The following is a 13,174-nucleotide window of genomic DNA, read 5'->3' on the forward strand; positions in this document are numbered from 1 at the left end:
CCAATTTATTATGTGACTTGGTAAGAAGAAGAAAATACTACTGAACTTTTTAGGTTTGCCATAATAAAAGTGTTGAATACTTATTGACTCAAGCTTACATTTTTTTATTAATTTGTAATAATTTCCAAAAACATAATTTATTGCAATAATACATCTGTATGTTGACACACATGGTCATTTGACAGAACATAAAAAGAGCCTTTGACAACAAGTACTGTTCACATGTAATAAATAAGGTAATAAATTAACAAATGCATCACAACAAAAGACTGGTCAAATTTGGATTAAATTACACACACATACTGTACTTACGCACAGACACAAACACACTCACTCTTACAGGCACACACAGAAGCAATGCTTATTCATCTTATTCATCCACAATCTTCAAGTTTGTTTTGAGATGAACAACGATACTGATATCACTCAATTAAAGTCAATAGAATGATTTGAAATAATTCATGATATACTGTATTTAATATATACTATGTACAGAAAATAAATAATATAAGGGTGGGGGGAAATACAAGAAATACAGTTACACCCGAAACGACACTTCTCACTTCCACTACACTGTATACTGTATGTTATCATCTGAATATTCAAAATATTTTGATGACTTGCGCTTCATATGAATCTATGTGTATATATAATACATATATCATGTTTTCAAGACTGTTATATCTACTGGTCTCAATAAATATAGATAGCAAGACAGATACACAGTACTGTAAATACAGAATGCTAAAACATACATGAATAAATATACGCACAATACACAAGACAGCACTTTGCAATCCATATTGCGTTTCATACAGATATTGGAACAGTGCTATTTTCAATAGGTTTCTGTAATGTGATATGTCGATAGTGTCAGGATGATGACGACAGTTGCCGTTGAAACATGCATGGGTGAGAGGGGACGACTTCTTCTCCCTCTCGGATTGGTTGGATGAGAATGGATCACGAACAGAGGACGTCCTTCTCTCCTCCTTTTGCCTCTTGGTCAGACGCTCCTCCAGCTCTAGTCGAACTTGTAGCTGCGGTCATTGCGGTCGGTGTGTTCTCTGGAGAGACAGACGTGTGGAGAGATGAGAATAAGACTGATTCAGACTCCTTTAGGTGACAATGATTTACCAGTGTCCCCAACCTTAAACACCTGACGTATCATAAACCACATTCTTCTGTACTACAGCATGTACTCACACAACAACGAAAAAGACAAAGTAATGTTGAACAGGATATGCTATAAAACAAGAAGAGAACCATAATGGTGAACTATATCTTTTAACAGTAATTTTAGCACTTTAATTACCTTTCTAATATACAGTAATTGCGTAGAATGTCTTTTCAAAAGGAAAGCAAAGACTTCTTCATCTTGTCGGCTAGCTTTCATTAAATCTTGCAAAAATTCTTCAGAACAATTTGTAAAAACACAACAACAGCAATCTAGGACAGGGGAGCACAACTCAGGCCCTAGGGTTCTGCAGTCTTGCTGCTTTTGTTTTTCCCTGGTACTTGATGTCACAGATTCCCAGGTAGAAGTCGGTCTGTAGTTCAAAGGGCTTGAGGACTGAGGCTATGCACCCCTGAAATGGAATACGTGGTGTCCATTGTCAGAGACTATCAGCCACTAAATCTGGACAATATGTCATGGCAGGTCATGACATAGGGAGAGAATGATCATAAGGTTGTCTTATGTAATGTTTTTATTACATCGACATGATTGAGGCACAGGAGTGGCAGGTATGTCATGCATATAAATCTTCAGAAACAACCTCATAACGCATTCATTATAATGACATAAAACATGTTATAAAAGGTCTTCACAGCTGATGTCAGTTTACCTAAACAATAGCTTCTTTAATGACAAGTGTTAAATCAGTTTCCATAAGCTGATATATTTGACCGCAACTGTATATGCTTGATATGTCAATTGTTTGATAATGTGATCATTGAAATGTAGAATTTGGTTGCTCATAGCACAAGTTTGTCCGAGGGTATTCCTCGTAAATGGGTATGTATGTAAATAGATACAGGAATGATCTCAGAAGTGCCAGCAGAGCCTTCTAGAGTTCTAAAACATTGGTATCCTTGTAATAAAGCTGAATGAGGGAAGCTATTCCCTAAAGCTAGAGGAGGTAGCTAGGGAAGCTAGTTAAATGTCTGGGTAGCTAGCCTCATAGCTAGCCTCGTAGCTTCTACTGATGGCCTTACCCTCAGCGACAGCTTAAATTCGGATGTGCTTGGCGTCATCCAACCTGGTGATGACAAAATGAGATCACACCGGTCAACGACTGATACCTTGCATTGGCAACCAGTGGGCAAGTAAAGTGATAGTATGACAACTTTATTCATAGCCCTCTTCAAGAACATGAACAAGCATGATACAGTGTTTCATGTTCATAGGATCCCATTTGTGTCAGTCAAATAAGTAATACTGATGTCCTAGTACTACTACTGTACTAATTATACTACTAGTAATATAGTAAATTGTGTTTTTTTAACTTTAGCCTTAGATATGTGCCTGTTATTGTGTATCCTTGTTGTAAAATTCACAGAGATAGAAATGGAGTAATGGATATGCAGAAGTGGAAGGCAGGGTTATAAAGTCAAAGCAAGGAAGTGATTGGGTGGCTGTGATTGAGTCGCATGCAGGCAGGGTGAAGGATGATTGCGTGGGTGGGTAAAGGGGGAGGGGTTGGGGAGTACTTACGCCCCCTCGTCTCTAAGAAGCTGCAGGAACTTAGTGACTCTGTACTCCACATCCATCTGGAGGAAGGAAGCAGGAAACCAAAGATGAACACCAGTGGTTTACAGAAGAAGAAGACACACATTGACAGTGCAAATATGTGGCATTATGCAGGCTCTACCGTATAAAACCGTTTGCACCACTTCTTGAGGCATGAGACCTTTCTAGCGACCATAGCTACTGGATGACGCTTGTGGTCGACTGTTCTGCAGCTGAACGATGATGAGGAGGAGGAGTGCTGATTGCCACTGACCTGCAGAGACATTTCGATTAGCATCAGGAGCTTCTTGATGCCAATCCAGACCCTCTTTCCCTTGACGTGCTGGCCGATGGTGACCCGCTCTGCGTCCGTGAAGCTTCCCAGTAGCTACAAAGGATACAATGACAATGAGTAAACAAATGGCACACAAGCAAGACAGTAGCATTAGCTACTAAAATACTTAATCAATATTTACATTGTGTGTGTATGTGTGTGTGTTCACTTGTTTGTTTGTGTGTGTGAGTGTGTGTGCATACCTCTAGGGCTTCCACCAGGTGTTCTCCAGTAGAGATGTTGGGGACGTGGATAGTGGTACTGAAGGCGTCCAGCATCTCCATCTCCTGCAGCACCTCCTTACGGCTGGTGGTTCCAATGATCAACAACTTACGGCCCTGTAGGCAGAGTAAAGCACAGACAGAGTTACACACACGTACATGCACATGCACACACTTGTACGCATAGACACACAGACTGGTGTAAATAAACACATTAATATAACTCAACACCTGCATTAAGTAGTGCAACCATACCAGTGTTGAACTGAACAGTGAACACTCACTTTAGGAGGAGTCTTCTTCAGCAGCACCAGCAGGGCCTGGAGAACCATGTTGGAGAAGCGAGGTCCAATGGGAACGTAGTCTAAAGGAGTGGAGCACAAAGAAATCAGAACAGTACTTCAGACAGGACCCACTAGTGTTGCTGCTGATTCTTTCAGGATTGAAGACTGGGTCTTGGCTTTAGATGCAGTGTTTTGTTTATCTGCAGCATCATTAGAAAGTTTAGAAGAGATACGAGTTTGTTGCTCCACTAGAGATGGAATTAGGAGGTCCACTAGACTAAAAGGAGAATGAGGTTTCAGAGGAATGAGGAGGTAGAGAATCACCTAGGAGACGCTCAATGTCATCCACCACCACACAGCTCAGCTGAGACTTGTAGGCATCCTCGAAGATCTGAGGGAAGGAAGGCAGGGGATACAGAGTTAAATAACACAAAAAGACTGTATAATAATAACATACAGTAGGTATTGGCAATAATCTCTTTCTTCTGCTCTTAGTTGTTATCGATACACCAGATAGGAAAAGGGGGAGACTGATAAACTGGAGAGAAGTAGCTAGTAAAGAGAGAGGGGGACCCAGGGATCGAACCACCAACTCTATGGGGCAATGCGTGGTCCAAAGTCAGCAGTGCCACAACTAGTCCACCATTCGACCAGATTCTGACACAGTGGCCATCTCTTTCTATAAGCATGGTGCCAGCCTTACAAAGACATTAGGGTCAAAACACTTAATAAAACTGCAGGAGCATTCAACAGTATGCAGGTATCAATCTTTCTTTCATGGTGCACATCCACCTTCTTGATAGCCAGGCACTTGGAGTTTTCGGAGAAACCGATCATCTTGTCTGGGGAACAGATCTTGATGAAGGGGAACTCTGAGCTCTCCGAGATTTGGGCAGCCAGGGCCGTCTTTCCACTGTGAGGGGGTCCTAAGAGGACAGATGGACAAATAAAGACTGTTAGAGAGAGAAGGGGGGGCTGTTTTTCAACTGTGTGTGTGCTTAAGTGTGTGAGCTCCACCTGCATGTGCCTACGCTCACTTGCATGTGTATATGTGTGTTCGCTCACACGTGTGTGTGTGTATGTGTGTGTGGTCAGGCCTACCCTCCAGTAGCACGGCCACCAGTGGTGTGCGGTCGCTGTTCTTGGTCTGCTGCACGAGCAGCTCCCCGTCATCCAGCACACGGGTCACAGGGTCGCCCCACTTGATGATGCCGTTCATGATGTAGCTGGCGTAATCCTCCTGGTTCGAACCAAATGCCTGGGGGAGGAAGAGGGGGGATGAGGATAAAGAGGAGGGGGAGTGGGCAGAACTTTTTAGGATTGGAATGATAGTCAATCTCAAATGACACCCTATTCACTTTGTCTACTGTCCTACGTAAATACACACATAGTAGGGAGATACTTACTGGTTTAATGTCATTGTTCAGGGAGCCCATGAAGTCGCTTCTGGTGACCTGCAGCTTCTCGGCTCTCTCTGTGTCCACCTCCACTGTGGCTGTGGCCTGGAACCACAGAAATAAATATCAGTCTGATCTGACTGTGATATACAGTAGACTTAACAAAGGACAGAGTTATGGCAGAGATGAATAAAAGCCCCTAAAAGCACATTGCTAAGGGGTGGAGTCTAACCATGTCATGTGTGTTCAAAGCTGTCAATTAGATAGTCTAAGCCAGGTATTCCCAGACTGGTGTACGCGCAATGCCATCGGGGTTCACCAAATAAAAATGTAATTCACTTTTTTTTTTTAATTAAAAAATAATTAAAATAATTAAATATTTTTATATATATATATATATATATATATATATATATATATATATATATATATATATATATATATACACATTTTTAAACAGTCTATTTATATTTTCCAACAGGGCTATACATTTGGTTGAGGTTTTTTCCTCGACTGAGTAGCCTCGTTTCACTGCCAAAAATAAAATTCAACAAATCAAATCAAATGTATTTATATAGCCCTTCGTACATCAGCTGATATCTCAAAGTGCTGTACAGAAAGCCAGCCTAAAACCCCAAACAGCAAGCAATGCAGGTGTAGAAGCATCTAGTGTCCGGCGAAATAACAACACAATATCAAATACAGGTAGCCTAATCAAATCATTAACATCCAATCACTTTAACCATTACTCTCTCGCGGGAATTCCATATGTAGTCAAATGCTTTGTTGTTCATTCCGTTTGGTCGAAAATGGATAAATGGTTAAAAAAATGTAAGGCCCGGGTCCATAGAGACACATACCAGCGCTACTGGTATTACTGCTACTACCAGCAGTACTATACCTGCACCTGTCGACAACACAAGTTGTTCTGCTTCCACGAGCACATACAATAGTGGCATCAGAAATTCTACATTTGTTGTTAGCCCAGCTAGCATGGAAACTGACAGTTTTGAATCTCATACAGCCGAAGAGTTACTGCCCCCTTACCCGGGAAAGCACCAAACAACAGACAGGGATGTTGGACCATCGAAGAGGTGCAAATATGAACTACATTGATTTGGGGTTCACTTATATTGGGAGTAGTGCCTTTCCTCACCCACAGTGTGTTATATGTGCAAAAGTACTATCTCGCAACTCGATGAAACCTTCACTCTTGCGCAGACATTTAGAAACAAAACATACCATTTTGAATAATAAGCCACAGGAGGTTCTTGAGCGAGAATTAAGATTACTTTCTAGTAGTAAGACATGTATAATAGCAACATATACCATTAATAAGAAGGGGCAAGAAGCGTCTTGTATGGTGAGCTACCGAGTGGCTAGGACAGGCAAGCCACATGCTATTGTGGAGGACTTCATCGTTCCTGCTGCTGCGGATATGACTAGGACATCTCTAGGGAAAAGGCCAAAAAGCTATACAGACAATGCCTTCATCAAACAACACTGTTTCACAACGCATCAGTGACATGGCAGGAGATGTTTTGAAACAATTACTGCTTCGCATACAAGCCAGTGAATTCTATGTGTTACATCTGGATGAGTCAACAGACTTGGCGCGCCTGCCACAGCTCCTGGTATATGGGAGACATAGTGGAGTGGTAACGAGTGTGCAAGCAGTTGCTTCCGATGCCAATTGGGTACACTGCAGCATACACCGAGAGGCTCTTGCTGCCAAGGGAATGCCTGATAGCTTGAAAAACGTTTTGGACACTACAGTGAAAATGGTTAACTTTATTAAAGCAAGGCCCCTGAACTCTTGTGTATTTTTCATTGAGAGACAAGCTTAAAGTTTTCTTTGCTGACCATCATTTTCACTTTTCTGACCGCTTGCATGATGACAAGATTCTCACACGACTGGCCTATCTGAGTGATGTTTTTTCTCTCCTGAATGATCTGAATCTAGGATTACAGGGACATTCTGCAACTATATTCAATGTGTTTGGACAAAATTGAGGCTGTGATTAAGACGTTGGAGCTCTTCTCTGTCTGCATTAACCTCTTCGAGATAGGGGGCGCTCTTTTAATTGTTGGATAAAAAACGTTCCCGTTTTAAACAAGATATTTTGTCACGAAAAGATGCTCGACTATGCATGGAATTGACAGCTTTGGAAAGACAAAACTCTGACGTTTCCAAAACTGCAAAGATATTATCTGTGAGTGCCCCAGAACTAATGCTACAGGCGAAACCAAGATGAAGTTTCATACTGGAAATGCCCCAGATTCTGAAGGCGCTGTGTTCCAATGTCTCCTTATATGGCTGTCAATGCGCCAGGAATGAGCCTGCCCTTTGTGTCGTTTCTCCAAGGTGTCTGCAGCATTGTGACGTGTTTGTATGCATATCATTGGAAGATTGACCATAAAGAGACTACATTTACCTGGTGTCCGCCCGGTGTCCTGTGTCGAAATTATTGCGTAATCTGTAGGTCCATGCGCGTTCCATTTCTTCAGAAGAGAAAGTCATCTGCCACGAAGGATTTATCGTCGATAGATATGTGAAAAACACCTTGAGTATTGATTCTAAACATCGGTTTGCCATGTTTCTGTCGATATTATGGAGTTAATTTGGAAAAAAGTTCGCGTTTTAATGACTTAATTTTCGTTTTTTTTCTTTACCCAAACGTGATGAAGAATGATGAAGAAAACGGAGCGATTTGTCAACATAAATAATATTTTTTGTAAAAACGGAACATTTGCTATCTAACTGAGAGTTTCCTCATTGAAAACATCTGAAGTTCTTCAAAGGTAAATGATTTTATTTGAATCCTTTTCTGGTTTTTGTGAAAATGTTGCATGCTGAAAGCCAGGCATAATCCTATGCTAGGCTATCAATACTGTTACACAAATGCTTGTTTAGCTATGGTTCAAAAGCATATTTTGAAAATCTGAGATGACAGCATTGTTAACAAAAGGCTAAGCTTGAGAGCAAATAGATTCATTTCATTTCATTTGCGATTTTCATGAATAGTTAACGTTGTGTTATGCTAATGAGCTTGCGGATAGATTTACACAATCCTGGATACAGGTTTTTTTCGTAGCTAAACGTGACGCAGAAAACGGAGCGATTTGTCCTAAACAAATAATCTTTCAGGAAAAACTGAACATTTGCTATCTGAGAGTCTCCTCATTGAAAACATCTGAAGTTCTTCAAAGGTAAATGATTTTATTTGAATGCTTTTCTGTTTTTTGTGAAAATGTTGCCTGCTGAATGCTAACGCTAAATGCTACGCTAAATGCTACGCTAGCTATCAATACTGTTACACAAATGCTTGTTTTGCAATGGTTGAGAAGCATATTTTGAAAATCTGAGATGACAGTGTTGTTAATTAACAAAAGGCTAAGCTTGAGAGCAAATAGATTAATTTCATTTCATTTGCGATTTTCATGAATAGTTAACGTTGCGTTATGGTAATGAGCTTGAGGCTGTAGTCACGATACCGGATCCAGGATGGCTCAACGCAAGAAGTTAACAAGGACAACACACAGGTCTTTCCATCATTGTATGATTTTTTGTGTGCAAAGCTTATGGACAATGTCAAATGTGATATAGCGAAGCACCTGAGTGAGTTGGGTATGCAATTACGCAGGTACTTTCCCGAAACGGATGACACAAACAACTGGATTCACTATCCCTTTCATGCCCTGCCTCCAGTCCACTAACCAATATCTGAACAAGAGAGCCTCATCGAAATTGCAACAAGCGGTTCTGTGAAAATTTAATTTAATCAGAAGCCACTGCCAGATTTCTGGATTGGGCTGTGCTTAGAGTGTCATGCCTGGGAAAATTGTACCCTGTTAAGACACTGATGCCATTTGCAACCACGTACCTATGTGAGAGTAGATTCTCGGGCCTCACTAGCATGAAAACTAAATACAGGCACAGACTGTGTGTGGAAAATTATTTACGACTGAGTGTTTCCAATACAACCCAACATTGCAGTTATGTGCATCCTTTCAAGCACACCCTTCTCATTAACCTGTGGTTATTCCCAATTTTTGATGAACAAATAAGATTTAAGATGGTTAAATAAAAGAGAAATGATTGATTATTATTAATTGTGCCCTGGTCCTATAAGAGCTCTTTGTCACTTCCCACGAGCCAGGTTGTGACAAAAACTCACAATCATTCTTATGTTTAATAAATGTGTAGTATGTGTGTAGCTGGCTTAGAATGATGGCAAAAAAACAACATTTGATAGTGCGCTGACCCTGGTGCTAGAGGGGGTACACAGCTGGAGGTTGAATGTTTGAAGGGGTACGGGACTATAAAAAGTTTGGGAATCACTGGTCTAAGCGTATCATGGATGTTCATGTTTGTTGATTGGTTGGACTCTAACCTTAATGTGGCGGTTCATGGCTGTTGATTGGGCAGCTCTGACCAGTCCCTCCAGTTCAGCACCACTGTAGTTCTTGGTCCCGGCAGCCAGCTCCTTCACGTCCACATCAGGAGCCAGCAGGCCGAAGTCACGCATCTTATTAGTGTGAATGTTGAGAATCTGAACACGCCCCTTCTCATCCGGAAGACCTGAGAGGGAGGGAAGGAAGAATGAAAGTGGTAAAGATGCATTCAGGGAGGTAGAGAGGTCACTACAATAATACAAAAAAGGGTGGTGGAACATACGAAAAGGAACAACCCAGGAAATAAAGGAGAAGGCACAGAGAGATGCTCCCGTGTGGCGCAGTGGTCTAAGACACTGCATCTCAGTACAAGAGGCATCACTGCAGTACCTGGTTTGATTCCTGGCTGCATCACATCCGTCTGTGATTGGGAGTCCCGTAGGGTGGCGCACAATTGGCCCAGCGTCGTCTGGGTTTGGCCGGGGTAGGCCATCATTGTAAATAAGAATCTGTTCTTAACTGACTTGCCTAGTTGAATAAAGGTTCAATTAAAAATAATTACCGATCTCCATCTTGACCTCAAACCTGCCAGGCCTCATCAAAGCATCATCTATCAGGTCAGGCCTGTTGGTCATCCCTGTGGGAAAAATAAATAGTATAAGGTGGATATAAATATAAAGATGGAGTTACTAGTTAAACCAGAGTCATGTATTCATCTCTGGTGCTATGTGAGGCTTAATGTAAGATTGGTATCTATACCTCAAATTACATCTATAAAAACTGACACCTGTTCAGCAAAGTTCAACAACTATAACAGGTATTCTATTATAGGACAGCGTACCACTACCTACAGTACCTGTAACCAGTATGTTATACACCATAGTGCCCTCAAAGCTCATCGATAAGCTAAGGACCCTGGGAAAAAACTCCTCCCTCTGCAATTGGATCCTGGACTTCCTGGCGGGCAGCCCCCAGGTGGTAAGTATAGGTAACAACACATCTGCCCCACACTGATCCTCAACACAGGGGCCCCTCGGGGGTGCGTGCTCAGTCCCCTCCTGTACTCCCTGTTCACTCATGACTGCACGGCCAGGCACGACTCCAACACCATCATTAAGTTTGCTGATGACACATCAGTGGTAGGCCTCATCACCGACAACGACGAGACAGCCTATATGGAGGAGGTCAGAGACCTGGCCATGTGGTGCCAGGACAACAACCTCTCCCTCAACGTGATCAAGACTAAGGAGATGATTGAGGACTACAGGAAAAAGAGGACAGAGCACGCCCCCATTCTCATCGACGGGGCTGTAGTGGAGCAGGTTGAGAACTTCATGTTCCTTGGTGTCCACATCACCAAGCACACCAAGACAGTTGTGAAGAGGGCACGACAAAATCTATTCCCCCTCAGGATACTGAAAAGATTTGGCATGGGTCCTCAGATCCTCAATAGGTTCTACAGCTGAACCATCAAGAGCATGCTGACTGGTTGCATCACTATCTGGTATGGCAACTGCTCGGCCTGCGACAACAAAGCACTACAGAGGGTAGTGCTTACGGCCCAGTACATCACTGGGGCCAAGCTTTCCGCCATCCAGGACCTCTATACCAGGCGGTGTCAGAGGAAGGCCCTAACAATTCTCAAAGACTCCAGCCACCCTAGTCAAAGACTGTTCTCTCTGCTACCACATGGCAAGTGGTACCGAAGCACCAAGTCTAAATCCAAGAGGCTTCTTAACAGCTTCTACCCCCAAGCCATAAGACTCCTGGACATCTAATCAAAAGGCCACCCCTTTGCATTCCCCCCCCCCTTTATTCTGCTGCTACTCTCTGTTGTTATTATCTATGCATAGTCACTTATAGTCACTAATAACTCTACCTACATGTACATTTTACCTCAACTAACCGGTGCCCCCGCACATTGTACTGGTATCCCCCTGTATATAGTCTTGCTATTGTTATTTTACTGCTGCTCTTTAATTACTTGTTACTTTTTTTTCTTATTCATATTTTTTTTAAACTGCATTGTTGGTTAGGGGCTCGTAAGTAAGCATTTCACTGTAAGGTCGACATCTGTTTTATTTGGCCCATGTGACTAATAAAATTGGATTTGATTTATAGGACAGCGTACCACTAACTATCTATGACCAGTATGTTACAGAAGAGTGTACTACTACCTACTGTCACGCCCGGTGTGATTTGGGTGGGCATTCTATGTTTTCTATTTCTTTGTTTTTGGCCGAGTGTGGTTCCCAATCAGAGGCAGCTGTCATCATACTTAGGCAGCCTTTTTCCCCACTTAATATTGTGGGTAATTATTTATTTTCTCTGTGCGCCTCGGTTGCGTCACAGTCGGTTTCTGTTTACCAGTTTTTTTTTGTGAAAGTTTCACTTTATTAAAAGATGTGGAATTACATGCATGCTGCGCCTTGGCTCATCTATGACAGGAAGTTGGAAGACAGTGAACGTGACACCTACCTATGACCAGGATGTTGTTGAGCTGCTCTACTCCATCTATCTTGGACAGCAGCTGGTTGACCACCGTGTCGTGGACTCCTGTACTGCCCTGCCCAGTACCTCTCTGCTTACAGATGGCATCCAGCTCATCAAAGATGATTATGTGCAGACCACTGTTAGCACCCAGCTAGGATGACAGAAGAGAGGGGAGAGTAGGCAGAGTGGATGACGAGAAAGAGACAGTCAGTCATGCATGGACGTATAACATTTGTTTGTGATTTTCTCATTGTGGATGGACAAGGATTCGCTAGAGCGCGATGGGACAAAGCCATCCTGGCCGGCCAAACCCTCCCATAACCCAGACGACACTGGGTCAATTGTGTGTCGCCCTCATGGGTCTCCCGGGCCATAGCCGGCTATCGAACCCCGGGCTGTAGTGACGCCTCAAACACTGCAATGCAGTGCCTTAGAACGCTGCACCACTCAGGAGGCCGTGGATGGATATTTTAGTTTGATTAATAACTGGCCACTCACCCTCTTCTGCTCCTCTTCTGCATCTGCGAAGAGCTTGCGGATGTTGGCCTCAGACTCTCCCACAAACTTGTTGAGGATCTCAGGGCCGTTGACGATCTTGGGTTCACGGGAGTTGAGCATCTTGCCAATCTGCCTGGCCATCAGAGTCTTACCACAACCAGGAGGCCCGAAGAGAAGGATTCCCTTCACGTGCTTACAACCTGGGGCGCAATGGAACAATGACTGAGAAACGTTGGTCGATAGACAATCTCTGAATTTTTGAAAGCACAGCATGCTCCAGTTGTGTACACAGACAATTTAGTTTGTGACAAATTATCACTAGGAGGCACTGAGAGACGCCATGTTGCACATACATTTGTTCTGCCAATACCGCGGCTCGACCTTACTTTTTTGTGCCCGCACTGTAGGTAGTACTGCATGATCTAACTAAGACTGAGTGGGGAGCCTTACCCATCTGTTCCACGATGTCAGGAGGGAAGACACGAGAGGCGAAGGCTCGGCGGAAGATGTCAGAGAACTCTTTGTCCAGACCACCAATGCCCATGCGCTCAAAGTTCCAGTCCGGGTTGATGATGGACTGGCGCTGTTCTTTGGTCTTGGCCTTGCCTAGTGGGCAAAGAGGAATTGAATACAACGTTATTTAAAATGCATTAAAAACATACTCAAATAGACATCACAATGAAAACTGTAACAATGGATAAAGAATGGTTATTTTCCCATGGTTGCAGGATTTGATCAATCTTGGTCAATTTGGTCTCAAAATGTATTTTGACAAATCAAATAAAAAATCGAATCAAAGTTTATTGCTCGCGTAGACAGAT

General features: G+C 42.7%; 1 protein-coding gene across 3 annotated transcripts in view; it reads right to left on the bottom strand.

The window, feature by feature from the left end:
- Positions 1-88: 88 nt before the first annotated feature.
- The window catches only part of LOC115145210 (vesicle-fusing ATPase-like), a 39,757-nt gene continuing 26,671 nt past the window's right edge, over positions 89-13,174 (bottom strand). For 2 of the 3 annotated variants that reach the window (XM_029686590.2, XM_029686588.2), the window contains 14 exons: positions 12,804-12,959; positions 12,354-12,553; positions 11,841-12,006; positions 9,925-9,999; positions 9,362-9,549; positions 4,977-5,072; positions 4,672-4,828; positions 4,363-4,496; positions 3,895-3,961; positions 3,571-3,650; positions 3,269-3,403; positions 3,006-3,119; positions 2,717-2,772; positions 89-1,067 (listed from right to left, as the gene is read on the bottom strand). In XM_029686590.2, coding sequence (XP_029542450.1) covers positions 1,025-1,067; positions 2,717-2,772; positions 3,006-3,119; positions 3,269-3,403; positions 3,571-3,650; positions 3,895-3,961; positions 4,363-4,496; positions 4,672-4,828; positions 4,977-5,072; positions 9,362-9,549; positions 9,925-9,999; positions 11,841-12,006; positions 12,354-12,553; positions 12,804-12,959 — 1,667 coding nt within the window. In that variant the 3' untranslated portion in view covers positions 89-1,024. Of the gene's footprint in view, positions 1,068-2,217; positions 2,262-2,716; positions 2,773-3,005; positions 3,120-3,268; positions 3,404-3,570; positions 3,651-3,894; positions 3,962-4,362; positions 4,497-4,671; positions 4,829-4,976; positions 5,073-9,361; positions 9,550-9,924; positions 10,000-11,840; positions 12,007-12,353; positions 12,554-12,803; positions 12,960-13,174 lie in introns of all 3 variants that reach the window. The other variant, XM_029686589.2, reaches the window with a different exon arrangement.

This window comes from Oncorhynchus nerka, linkage group LG17 (assembly GCF_034236695.1).
Source record: "Oncorhynchus nerka isolate Pitt River linkage group LG17, Oner_Uvic_2.0, whole genome shotgun sequence".
In the NCBI taxonomy this organism is placed as follows: Eukaryota; Metazoa; Chordata; class Actinopteri; order Salmoniformes; family Salmonidae; genus Oncorhynchus; species Oncorhynchus nerka.